Source organism: Sabethes cyaneus, chromosome 3 (assembly GCF_943734655.1).
Source record: "Sabethes cyaneus chromosome 3, idSabCyanKW18_F2, whole genome shotgun sequence".
Taxonomy (NCBI): domain Eukaryota; kingdom Metazoa; phylum Arthropoda; class Insecta; order Diptera; family Culicidae; genus Sabethes; species Sabethes cyaneus.
In genome coordinates this window covers 209,916,648-209,930,146 of record NC_071355.1, presented here as the reverse complement: position 1 = coordinate 209,930,146, position 13,499 = coordinate 209,916,648, and the positions used below count along the sequence as shown (strand labels likewise).

Sequence of the window (13,499 nt, the reverse complement as noted above, 5' to 3'; positions counted from 1 at the left end):
TGGCGCCCCATATTCCGTGGAGATAAATTGACAGTCAAAGAATGTGAAACACGCTGAGAGGGACTTCTGGTCCCCATCTAGGATTCCGGGAATTCGGGAACCACAACGAGTCATCACGGTGCGAGTGTCGAGTTTCCCGGTGTGGTCTCCGATCCCCCGTCCCCAGACAAGTCAAGCGATACTGATCGGCAGCCGAAATCATTAGCTGCCTCTTTTGCGCAAGAAAAACGTCATCGCACGAGCTGAAATCAAGTCAGGTTGAAATAATTTGACTGACTACAAAAAATCATGTATATCATCGGTTGTTTCATCCTTGCTTCGTTTGTGCGGCACCCGAAGCTGACTCCGAACAAAAATGTTCATGTTCCACACAGCACGATGTTCGGCACCGTGCGCGCGGGAACTAATGATCCGAAATTTATCATGATCACGACATCGACCATGTCGTCAAACGACCTAAGCAAAACGAGATTCTCCCGAGAGGCTGGAAGATCAAATTACACCTGAGTGTGATGCGTACGTACCTGGCCATTCTTGTCCATTTCGTTGTTGGTTAGCTTGACTTTCTCGAACGAGATAACTTGTTTGCGCAGGGCATCCGCGCCGATCGGAGTATCCGGATGAGCATAGAGCCGTGGCGGTGGTGGCGGATCGGCTTTACCGGCGACCAACCAGGCGGAACGATGATACGCATAGCGGTAGCGCCGATTGTCCACCGGGACAACATCCAGTAGCACCACGTAACGGTCCGCCGGGGTGACCTGCCGCAGCGGTCCGGAAAAGGAGACGCGCACCGTCGGGAACATGCGACTGAAATGGGAAACAGAAAATAAATGGAAATTAGAACAGTTTTTCTTATGAGTGTCCTACCCCTCAACCCCGGGGTCAAACCGTCAGCTGTCAAAACCGATCATACACAAAGCAATCAAAGTGATTTGGTGAAAGTGAACCATTGCCGGTTGTGATTTACACCGCCTCCGTAACAGGAAAAAAACGCCAAAGCATTTCGAAGAAACAAACATCTTTAGTAGTGATGAAAAAATGAACTCATTTCGTGTCGGTCATCGTCGCTGGCTGCTGAAATCTGGCAAGCATAAACGTTCCCCTAACACGCAATAATGCTATACATAGCTAAAACGGCCGTCAAATGTGGCCGCATTTCTCCAGAGTCCTTCTTGCCCTCCGACGACGGCCCGGAGCCGGAAGTAAACTGTCAGCCTGAAAGTTGAACACTCCACGGACGGCCGGCGGCAAAATTTACGACCCCAGCCAGCAGCGGCTAAGAAGAACGGTTAACCGCGCCGACCGTAATCGTCATAACCCTCGGGCCTCTTATCGGGACCATAAAAATCTAAGATTTTCGTCACCACGCGAGCTGCCAAAATATATGTGTGACTATGATGACGGTGTAGCCCGAAAACCGCACCGATACCGCCCGAGGCCATAAATCTAATTTAATAAAATGTCCACCCGGGCCGGACGGGTCGGTAGGCCGGCCGGGATTCGTGACGGGACTTAATATCTCTATATTGCTTGCGCGCTCCGCCGCCCGAAGGGTGACAATTCGGTCGGTTCTACTCCAGGCCAGCCAGTGCCAGTACCCCCTTCCGTCCGTCCCGGTGCGAATGAGTTATTAATTTAAATCATGAAAAGCTCACGCGGAACCACCAACCGACCGACCGAACGTGGCAAGCTAGCAGCAGCGGCACGGTGGGCGTGGCAGCGAACATGAGGTGCAGATTTTCGATTTTCAACAGCGGGATTTGACGCTTCATGACTGTCGATTTGTTGTTCGGAGGTGGTAAAGTAGTGCTGTAATGACTTGATTTGTGATAGTTGCTGTTGTTGTTTTTTCTCGTCCTGTTGGCTGATTAACAGCTGAACAGTTTAAGCTCATGCTAATCCACCGTTTGATGGGATGGAAAGGTGCAAATGGACTGCTAAGCCGAAGCAAATGCGAAAGGCAAAGGTTTTTCAATGTGTCAACAAATGAAGGTAAACAAACGAGTCATTCTTAGGTTGGAAATGTCGAACTTGCCCCGCAGTACTCAACCACAGGGAAACCCTTAGCGTGCTGCGATGAGATCTATACAATGTGGATACGGTGGATGCTCTTCAGCTATGAAGTCATGAAAAAAGAAGTTATGACTGGACTCATAATGAATTAGGCTCGGACTTCCCGAAGCCGAACTTCCCTCCCGTATCGATGATGTCGGTTAATTTTGTACGGAGCGGACAGTACAGACCAGCCCAACGGCCGGCCGATGCGTGCAGAATGCATTAGCATTTCTCCTTTGCGATTCGAGCTTATCGCAAATTATCGCACCTGGGTGCAAAAGAGGGTCACTTTTGAGTGTCACACAATTGCGCCCGCTCTGTTGTCGTAGAGGAACAAAATACCCAAGGCAATGCCGACGTAGGTAAGGTGCGCGCATATTTTTTTTCTGCCGCTGCCGCTGCCGCTGCCTCTTATTTATGAATAATTGCGCATTTCCGAAGGTGGTAAACATGTGCAGTCAGCGGGGCAATCAATTAGGCGTTGACAGTTAAGTGAGTACCTTATCGATCGACCAGCGAGAGAGTGTATTAAATTTAAAAAATGCATGTTCAACCGAACAAAATATATTTAACCCACCTGTAGTCGGCACATTCCCCCGTGCGCTCTGCACTGACAGATAATAGTGAACAACACTTTAGGCTCGTGTTAACAGATAACCGCATTATTAGCTTTAGGTGAAATTAGCAATCGCGTGGCTTCCCTGGGTGGTCTTCGTTACTGCAACGGATTGTTGCATCAGCAAATTAGTTATTTAACAAAATTCTAATCTACTCGAAGTGAATTAAATAATTAGAGGCGATAAATGCTGTATACAAACTCTTTTAGCAATATATTATGTATTCAACACAACTCGAAACATTTCTTTAACCATCAAGAAACTTTTTCACAACTGAATAAATGTAAGCAGACAATGTACGCCCTAATATGTATGCAAGAATTTCCTTATTTTTCTGTCGTATCAACATATGATAATGTAATTACAAAGAGAAACCCCTTACTTTGCCATTTTTACTATTTCGCATTTCTAGGCAGCAGTAATTCAGTAAAAAAATCCATTTTTTCTATTTGGATGATGAAATAATAAAGCATTATTGAGTCATATGTGAAAAAATCAACAGTATTTAAGAATTTAAAGTTTTTTTCCGAAAACTTGAAATTAATTGCTCTTACATCATGATAAGATCTCATTTGCTATTTTTCCACAGAACGCTGGAATGCATCAAAATCAACTTTCTCTAGAGCTTTAGATTTGTAATGCTTTTAAGATGATCCGTCAGTCGACCTCTACTCTGCCGGAATTTAGATCACCAGACGCCGAGACGCACCGACCTTGGTGTTATGGAAATCTCCAAAACCTGTCAACCTCAGTCGATTAATTCCTGCCACCGACGAGCAGCCGTTCCGGTCTTACCTTGAGGGGTTTTACGACAGAGGGCTCCAAAACCTCCCGGCCAGGCAAACACATTATTGCCAATTTTCAAAACCTCCACTAACTCGTTCCATATTTCTAGCACGTCGTCCGCACACCCGCTACAGAACCTACCCTGACAACATCATAACGTGTTTTACAGGATTTATTACCAAAACGTGGGTGGCATGAGGCTGGTAAATGGCTGAATAATGCGTACCGTCGGTGCCTACAGTGGTTCACAGCCTTTTATTCAGCAATTCCTAATCCTACCTCCTCGTGGTACCAGCCGAGATACGAGTAACTTTAGTGGAGATTGGGTAACCAACCCCGGTGGAAGCCAAGATCGTATGCCGACAGGAAGGGAGGGCTCTTTCGAGCTTCGTTGGTCCTCCGGCGAAACAGGAGGTTGGTGTAGCAGGCTTTGCAAGCTGTCACCACGAACAATACTAGAGCACGGAACGAAGAACAAGGAAATTTTCACTGGAACAATCGGAATAGACTCACGCGACCGAAAAGGACTATGGATTGGAAACTCGGGCCGTGGAACTGCCGATCTCTCAAATTCCAAGGCAGCACTCGAGTGCTCTCCAACGTATTGAAGAGCCGCAAGTTCGATGTCGTAGCGGTGCAGGAGGTGTGCTGGAAGAGCTCAACGCTACGTACGATTAGAGATGGACGTACCATCTACCAGAACTGCGGCAGCAAACACGAGCTAGATTCAGTTTTCATAGTGATGGGCGAGATGCGAAAACGGGTGATTGGGTGGTGGCCAATCAATCTTCGAATGTGCAGGTTGGGAAGCAAGGGCCGATTCTTCAATATAAGCATCATCAACGTGCACAGCCCTCACATCAGAAGTACCGATGACGACAACGATGAATTCTACGCGCGATTGCAGAGTGAATTCGACCGCTGCTCAAAACATGATATCAAGATCGTCATCGGGGATTTCAATGCTCAGGTCGGCCTGGAGAAGGAATACAAACCGGTGATTGGAAGGTTCAACGCACACCAGTGGACAAGATGCTAACGAAGTCTCATTGTGTCATCATGGACGATGAGACAAACATCAAGGTGGACTTCCGGCAGCTTTCGGGGCTACTGTTCTGCACCGCCCAGCACAAGTTTGATGCTCCGGAGGAAATCAAGAAGCAGAAACTTTCAAAGTTTGCCAAGAAATACATGATTTGGCAAGCAATCTACTCATGTGATAAACGGAGTGCGGCGTTCGAGACTACAGGGACTGTCATCGGGCCGATCTACCTCAAGGACTGTCTACAGAAACGTCTGTTCCTCTGTTGAAGCAGCACGAGAGCCCTATGATCTTCTGGCCGAATCTAGCTTCGAGTCTCTATTCAAAGGATGTTCTGGAGTGGTACGAAGCCAACAGGGTTACTTTCGTACCCTAGGACATGAACCCCCCCCCCAACGAACCGGAACTAAGGTCTATTGAAAAATACTGGGTTATTAAGAAGAGGCACTACGGAAATGTCCCAAGGTGGTTAAATCGGTGGAAGACATGAAGAAAAAGTAGGCTTCCGAACAGAAGAATCTGCAGCTAGATGTTGTACAGAACCTTATAGCTGGAGTTAAGCGTAAGGTGCGAGCAAACGGTTATGGTATTAAAGTTTAATGAAATCAATGTGCCAAAAGCTTCACTGGCTGATTTCAAGGATTTGGGAAGAAGAGAAACTACCGGAGGAGTGGATGGAAGGCGTAGTCTGTCCCATCTACAAAAAGAGCGAACGGCTAGACTGCTGTAACTACCGCGGCATTACGTTGGTCAACGCCGCCTGCAAGGTGCTCTCCCAGATTTTGTTGCGTCGTGTAGCAAGAGAATTCGTAGGGCAGTATCAGGCGGGCTTTATGGGGGCCTGTGCTACTACGGATCAAATTTTTACTCTCCGAGAAATCCTCCAGAAATATCGAGAGTACGCATCATATTTTCGTGGATTTCAAAGCAGCATACGATACCGTTGAACGCGAACAGCTATGGCAGATAGTGCACGAGTACGGTTTTCCGGACAAACTGACGCGGCTGATCAAAGCTACTCTGGAACGAGTGATGTGTTTAGTGAGCGTTTCGGGGACACTCTCAAGTCGACCTCGACATCATTACTAGAAACCGTGGGACGGCGGAGGTAATCTACGCCAGACTAAAAACGGAGGCTAGGAGGATAGGGTTACATATTAATGCGTTGAAAACCAAATATACGGTAAGAAGAGGCTCCCGAGAAAGTAACGTTTGCCTCCCACGGACAGTGACTATTGACGGCGATGAACTAGAAGTGGTTGATGAGTTCGTATATTTGGGATCTCTGGTCACCGCCGACAATAATACGAGTAAGGAGATCCAACGACGCATTCAAGCTGGAAATCGAGCCTACTTTTGCCTTCGCAAGACGTTTCGATCAAGGAGCATACGCCGCAGCACAAAGCTGACGATGTTCAAAACGCTAATCAGACCGGTAGTCGTCTACAGACTTGAGACAGTAACTTTACTTACGGAAGACATACGTGCACTTGCCGTTATCGAACGAAAGGTGTTGCGGACTATTTTTGGCGGAGTACAGACGGAAAGCGGAGAGTGGTGAAAACGTATGTATCACGAGCTACAGGCACTGCTTGGAGAGATTCTCATCGTACACCTGGCGAAAGTTGGGAGACTACGGTGGGCCGGCCACGTCGCAAGGATGCCGGACGACTGTGTAGTGAAATCCGTTCTCTTCAACAACCCCACCGGCACCAGGAATAGAGGGGCTCAACGTGCCAGATGGCTCGACCAGGTTGAAGCCGACTTGCGTGTGTCGAGACGCGCAACGAATTGGCAACGAGTAGCCCAGGACCGAGTACAATAGAGAGGAATTCTTGATACGGCAAGAGCCACCCCGGCTCTCGGCTGAATAATGATGAAGATGATGTGCCAAAAGCTTACTAATGGATTATATTTTATTGTCTAAAAGTTTGAAAAGAATCGGTCAATTAGGTAATTTTTCCAGCGTTTTTCCGTGAAGCACTTTGATGTGAATTAATCATTCTGGAAGAAAAGCTATTCAAAACTTGCTTACATTATATCTCTCCTGACCAGTATGGATTTATGCCAAAACGCTCGATGATAACCAATTTAATCGCCTTTACATCGTACATCATTCGTACAGTCTAAGAAAGCAATCAAGTTGATAACATATATACCGAACTTTCTGTAGCTTTTGGTTAGTGGTGTCCGAAATTTTCAATTGTTCGATTACCGATTAATCGGTGACCGTTGTCTGCACTAATCAATTAATTCAACTATTCGTGCCAGTGTTGTTCGATTAAAAATATTCGAATATTTCTTTGATTAATTCGATTAATCGAACGATTATGAACGATTAACGAGCATTATTCGGGAATTATTCGTACTCCTTGAACTATTCGATTAATTCAACTACTCGTGCTGGCATTGTTCGATTAGAAATTATTCGAATATTCCATGTGTTATTCGATAAGTTGAATTATTCGAACGATTAACGGACATCTCTATTTGGTCGTATTAAACACGAGATAGTCATCTCTGAATACCATAACTTATACATTCACGACAATTATGTCTGTCAAAATTGATGAATACGTTTCGTTGCGCTTCGCAGTTACATCTGGCGCCCCCCAGGGCAGCAATTTGGGACCATTTCTGTTCTATTGAAGATCTACTAAACAGTACAAACCCCTAATGACGCCCACAACAGGATCTGAAAGTCTTTGACAATTGGTGCCGAATTAACAAGATAGCACTAAATGTACTTGTTTGTATCCTTCGGTATCATGTATTCGCATGATCAAACTCTTCGTGAGATGCACCAACAACGTAAAATGACTTTTAAAGATCTGAGAATGATACATACTTGGCTCACAACTAGCTTTCAAGGACCACATTTTTTTCGTTGTTACTAGAACTTGCTCGCAAATAGCTTTTCTGATCCCTTTTGCTCAATACTTCAAGGATTCAAGTGAATTGCCTAAAAATATTGTATTGTACTCTGGTTCGTCCTATGCTGGAATACTCCACCATTGCTTGGTCTACTTTTTAACCCCCAGAAGGAAGCAGTACAGTTGCTGGCGTGATCCACCTAATCTACTGAGTGATGAGAGCCTTTGTAAGCGTGTAAGCTTTGTAAGGCGTGTTTCATCGGTGATTCCCTTCAAGAAAGTATTGCTGCGGTTTTGCACTGATTAGCAGCTTTTACATCAACATGAGAAGACGAAATCAGCACCCGCCACAAATAAAGCTCCTTAATCGTTTTCGTTCAGCCTGACATCAAGATAAATACGACAGATTGTCCGGAAAGCATCCTGGAGGCTGCTGTAAAACCAAGCGCAGTCAAACATTTTGGTCGTAGACCATGAACGTTTTTCCAAGACCTCACAAAGTTCAAATGAACCAAGAATGGCTGAAAAATAACATTTAAAGCTTCACTTCGACCACACAATAGCCCGTATGAATAAAACAGTTTGCTTTGCTTTTCCCGTGTAAACAAACCTTATGGAAGAAGTAAAGCAAACTCTTTTATTCATGCGGCCTAATGGCTCTCGAGTGCAATGCAAAACGCAAATCCAAGGAGCCACTATAATGAGCAAGGTCCGAACATAAAATACACGATCCTCAAGACGCTAAAAAATCCATTGTCCGAGAATCAATGTTGCAAAACGAGCGAGAAGTAAACGATGCCTACTCGTATTGGAGTGAATGTGAATGTGAGTGAATCGACCGCGTACTCAACTGATGCGAGCCACAAACAATCATTTCAATTGCGTTTGTACTATGTGCAGACATTCTGCTACCTACACACTCGCGAGCGCACAGCTTTGTAGCGTCTTCTGCACAGGCCGCTCATGAGGCCAACAGCTCGTGAGCTGTCGACAGGCCGCGAGCGAGTGCGGCACACTAGGATATTTGGCTGTAGATTTTTATTTGCTTCTTTTTTTCTTCTTCATCTTATGCCCCCGCTTAGACATGCTGGTAAGAGTGGGAGCCTCGCGAGCGATCGATTCATATTGTTCGGGTTGCAATGACGGGTGAAAGGGACAACCGTGGCTGATAGCTAAATAGACAATCTCAAAAACTCGTCGCAGGACATGAAAAAAAAGAAAAGGAGTCCGAAAAAGATACTCATATGCCAATCTGTCCGTTAGAACAAGTACGCGCATATGAGAAAATTGGACCACACGAGTTTCGGGCAGCACCCGATTCGTTTTTCGACCGTCGGAAATGCCATACTCAAGCCAAAAAGTGGTCATATCGAGCCAGGATTCTTGCTAAACTCGATTTGCTGGCTTGCTTAATACAAACGTAACAATATAATGAGCTTTTATTCAAGCAAATTGTGTGTTAGTGTATCGTACAGATTGAATATTCAACTCTTGCAGGTTTTAACCTCATTATCCTGTGATTTAAATATTTATTAATCATACCATAATGTTTCTAAAGATTAAAAAATAACTCAATTACAACTGCTCAACTTTTCACTTTCAATCGCACCTGCATCAGGCTGAAACAAAGAGCTTAACAGTCAGTCATCCAGTTCGGTTTGTCACCCCGTGCGTGCACCCTTCGCTTAATGGACACATTGCCATTGATCTCATCGATCATCCAGGCCAGCCAGGCAGGCAGTACTGGAACAGCAGCAACAGCAACAGCAGAAAGGTGCAATTTTCCCCGTCTCCAAGGCCAAACCGTCGTCGGACGGTGTGCCGGTCAGTTCAAAGCGAAAGCCAAATTAGCATAATTTGCACGGGGCCTCAAACCACCGTGCGGCGTTGCCAGTGCAGTGAGTGCACTGGAGTAGGTATAAGTCCGCACCAGTACCTACCCAGTACTTATGCGTCTTACATTTTAATCAGCCCCGGCAAACCAGCGCATAGCAAAGTCGGGAAACATAAAAAAGCAAGCTGGGCTGGAATGAAAAGGACCAAATCGAGGCACTCACTGTTGTGACGTGTTGCCATATGGCTCAGCAGGCTTTTCGAAACATGCAGGATCAAAGCGCCGTCCGCTCTCGTTTGGAATCACACTCGCTGAAGTGGGGTCAGTTCCGGGGGTCACTGGGAAAATTATAGGGCGCCCACCAAAAGGAAGGAAAAACAGCTGTTGCTTGTCTCGATATTGAATGAAAAATTAAATCTAAGCGGCAAAGCCGCTTTAACAAACATTCACATGAATAAGCTACTTAAACAGTGCAAATTTGAATATCAACGAACAAATTTGACAAATATCTCTTGTCACATGTCATGCGGACGAATTGAGCAAGCAAAAAAACGAGGATATAAAGTCGCAAAAAACTGAAACTAGAACAACTCGCGCTTGTTCGTCCAATTATTGTCAATTGTTTGCCCGGGTCGTGTGTAGACCGCTGAACACTACCCGTGCCCGCCCGACCGGTGGTAGGCTTCGCCATGTTAGTCTGTCGGCCGGTACACCGGTGCGGCCGTCGGGTGGTAGCTTGCCGGTTGCCGCTGCCTGCACACGCGTTTGCGTGTGCCGCTGACAAGTACCTACCTAGTGGGAACAATGGTTGGCCGTAATTGCGATCCCTTTTGTGCAACTGTCACCACCGATGATGGGCACGAATCTTGACCGCTCCGACGACGCGCACAGGGGAGGTCTATAGTTACTATATATATAGTTCGGCGGATAGAAAATCGGGAGCCAAATAAACGTCAAAAGCGGAGCCAAAAGCTCTTCAAAATCCAAAATGCAGGAGTAATGTTAAAAAAATACACTTTATTTTCATAGAACTAGTCATTTTCAACACCCGCCAGTGATTATTTTTCGTAAAAACCTGCACATTTCACCATAATTTCAAATTTAATTTCATAAATCAGGGATGCCAATTCGCCTGGTTTTCTATCCGCCGAACTATATATATAGTAACTATAGGGAGGTCCACCCTGTGCGCGTGTGGTAGGTAAACATATTGGCGGATACGGAAAGTTTTGCTCAGGGTTGAATTGGTGACGACCTTGTCAACTCAAGAAGAGTGGCTGGCAGTGCCAGCATGCTGTCAGCCGATTTTGATATTTCAAAACAGCAAATATTACTGAAAAGTAAAAAGATTATTACAAACTTGTTCGATATATGGTAGAAAATGCTAAATTTGACAACGCTGCTTTGCGTTTTAGCAATGAAAACAATTTTTGCTGCTAAATAACTTAACAAAATTTTCATTAGCTTTCTTACTGTAAGATTTCACCTGATGGAATGTCAAAATTAACTAACAGCACAGCATCGAACTAATCTAGTGAAAATTTTGCATCACCCGAAGATCGGCCACGTGACATTATCAGACACTTTCCATTTTTCCCGTGTTTCCTTTCGCTAACTCTTCGACTCATTGCCAACTCGAAGTGATCTGGGCCTACATAATACCGTGGACATGCCGGTCGCTCGTAGCAAATTCATACAGAACGGCACACACTGGCATCATCTCTTCGCTAACCACCCGAGGGGTCCACAATTTAGTACAAATGCGCAAATATTTGTTATTTTTATCACACATTTCTCGCCTGTGCCTACCTCTACCAACCCTACCTGTCGCAGAAAGGGATGCCAAACGGTGTGAACGCACCAACTGCCGCGAGTCAGCCTTCTAAGGAGGCAAAATGTTGATGGAATTTAATTAATTTATTATTTATTATCGCTAGTTTACGATTTTTTCGCTGGACGCCATCGACCGGCCAGGCCGGCCGGTAGATAGTTTTGCATACGAAGCTGCGTGCCAGCAAGCGCAGCCGGAAAAGTTATCTTCTGACGGGAAGCTGCTGGAGCATTACCACCATCACCACCAAGCATCACAACAACAACAACAACAACAACAACAGCAATACCGGGATGCAGAAGTGTTAAATTTATGATTATTTAAGGTGCACTTTTTCTCATTCCTCCTGCGCCGGAGATTCGCTTTGGCAGTCTGGTTGGTTGGCTGGCGCAGTGCAGAAGCGATACACGGCAATGGTTATTTATGTTTTCGCCCGTTTGAAGCGTGATTGGTTCGGTAATATGTTTGTGGTTTTGACGTGTCTTCCTTGCCGTTTGCCGTTCGGCAGTGGCGCCACCCTTGGCGTAAAGGTGACACTTGATTCGGTAAACAATGCTGCTGGAAGCAGGAATGCGAATGTGCCACAGGGTTGCTCAGGCTTTTCGTCGGCTTTTCGGCAGCAAAATAAGCCAACCGCATCGAAGAGCTGCTTCTACTTGGTTCCAGCAAATCGTTATGCTATTTCTACTGGTTTTTAAAGATTATGGCATCATAAAACGAAGCACCCTAACAAGAAGATCGGATCGTGGCGGAACGGAGTGCCAGTCAGCGATCGTCGACCCAAGGAAAACTACTTTGTTGCTACAGTTTTATGGACCCCGAGTTTCGTTGAATTTTTGCCTGAGTTAGAACCCTTCGCCATGGCTCTTTGAGAATGAGCTCGGCGCTCATAAAAAGAAACTTCAATTTTTCACCTTATTAAACACGTCTGACTGGTGACTGGTTTCGGTGTCGCGGAATTTGTGGTTCGCCCCAATACGAGGTAGGTGACAGCTGGTATTAATTTCGCGCCAATCTGTTAAATAATATTACCAAACGACTATCAATTTCCTTCTCGCTTTAAACAAATGACTATTGCACCACTTCCAGTAGCAATAACAGCAGCCCGAAGCAGAATTACATCCTGATTGAAATGTTTCACATTGTGTTGCGCTATTTCTGCCGTACCACCACCGCCATCGCTGCTGCTGGACGCTATTATTACACCGTTCACAGAGTTTATAAATGATCTGCAGAACCACTCTGCAGGCAAAACGAGATCAATAATTTCCTGTAATAACAATCATTAAACTATTCATTTAAATATGATTGTCTATGAACGAAGACAGAGTGTTGGCGTGACCGAAGCGCCGCCATGCGGTCACTGCGGTAGCTAGCGAAGAAGCTCCGTTTCGTTTGACGCCGCTATCCGTCTGTAAAGCATGTCGTTAATTGTTTCAATCATCGTAATTGTCGAAGCGTTGCACTTGAAGCATTGCCAGCACAGCGGCGCGCAATAATATTCCGACGGCGAAAAGGGGTTCGCGCATCGTTTAAAGCGAAAAGGTCAGAAAATGTACCGAAAAAGAGAAAACAACTACAGTACAGGTACTAGTTTGGCTGATGTATGCACGGAGGTAATTGAAAATTCCCGACAACCTATTTTTTGGTACCGTTTTCCGACGCACGCACCATTGTTTGCTTGCGCTTGTGTGAGTGTGTTTGTGTAAAGCTACCGTAAATGCCGCTGGCACAATCGGTTGTTGACTTAATCGTGGCATCAGCTGTCAAAATGTGTTGGAAATTATGCTTGTTCGCAAGCTAATCTTCGTTAATACACTGCAACCGGGCTAAGCGCTTGGGTGGCTTAACGAAATGTACGTTCGTGCAGGTGTAAAATAGTGTTTCCTTTTGACAGCTTTAATCATTAGTGCAATCATTGACAGCCACCCATCGGCATGTCGTCATTTTACTGTGACTGAAATCAGAAACGTCAGAAGCCCTGATAGAACGTTCTGCGAAACGGGCACATCCTTAGAACGGCCGTTCTTGTTTGGAGTTCAGCATCGAGGGGGTCAGCTCAACTGTCAAACTCGGATAGAACAAGACAGCGATGTCGGAGAGGTAGTTCTACCGTTCGGAAAACATTGCTGTTTACAAACCAATAATTTATGAATTCGTGCATTGCTTCAACCATCCATGAAGCGAGGGGCTTGCAGGCTCAAGGTAAGGTATCATTTCCAGTTAGATTCGAATCAGGTGGGGGTTTGCCTTTTCGGTCCTGTCTAGTTGTAGCAAGTAGCGACCGACCTTCAGACAGCATTCAGACAATTCAGAAGGAGGAATTTATTTGTGGAGCAAGTTGCAAAAGTTTTTATGGCACTATAAAACACCTGGCTGGCAACGGAACATAATTGCACTTGTATCAAGATATGCACCGGCGGCTCTTCGGCGGTAAGTCATAAAAAGTACTACATTG

The 13,499-nt window shown here is 45.5% G+C and overlaps 1 protein-coding gene across 1 annotated transcript in view; it reads right to left on the bottom strand.

Moving 5' to 3' along the window:
* Positions 1-13,499, bottom strand: part of LOC128742012 (T-box protein H15-like) — a 102,707-nt gene that overhangs the window by 31,149 nt on the left and 58,059 nt on the right. The window contains exon 4 of the mRNA XM_053838183.1: positions 525-810. Within this exon, the coding sequence (XP_053694158.1) occupies positions 525-810 (286 nt within the window). The remainder of the gene's footprint in view (positions 1-524; positions 811-13,499) is intronic.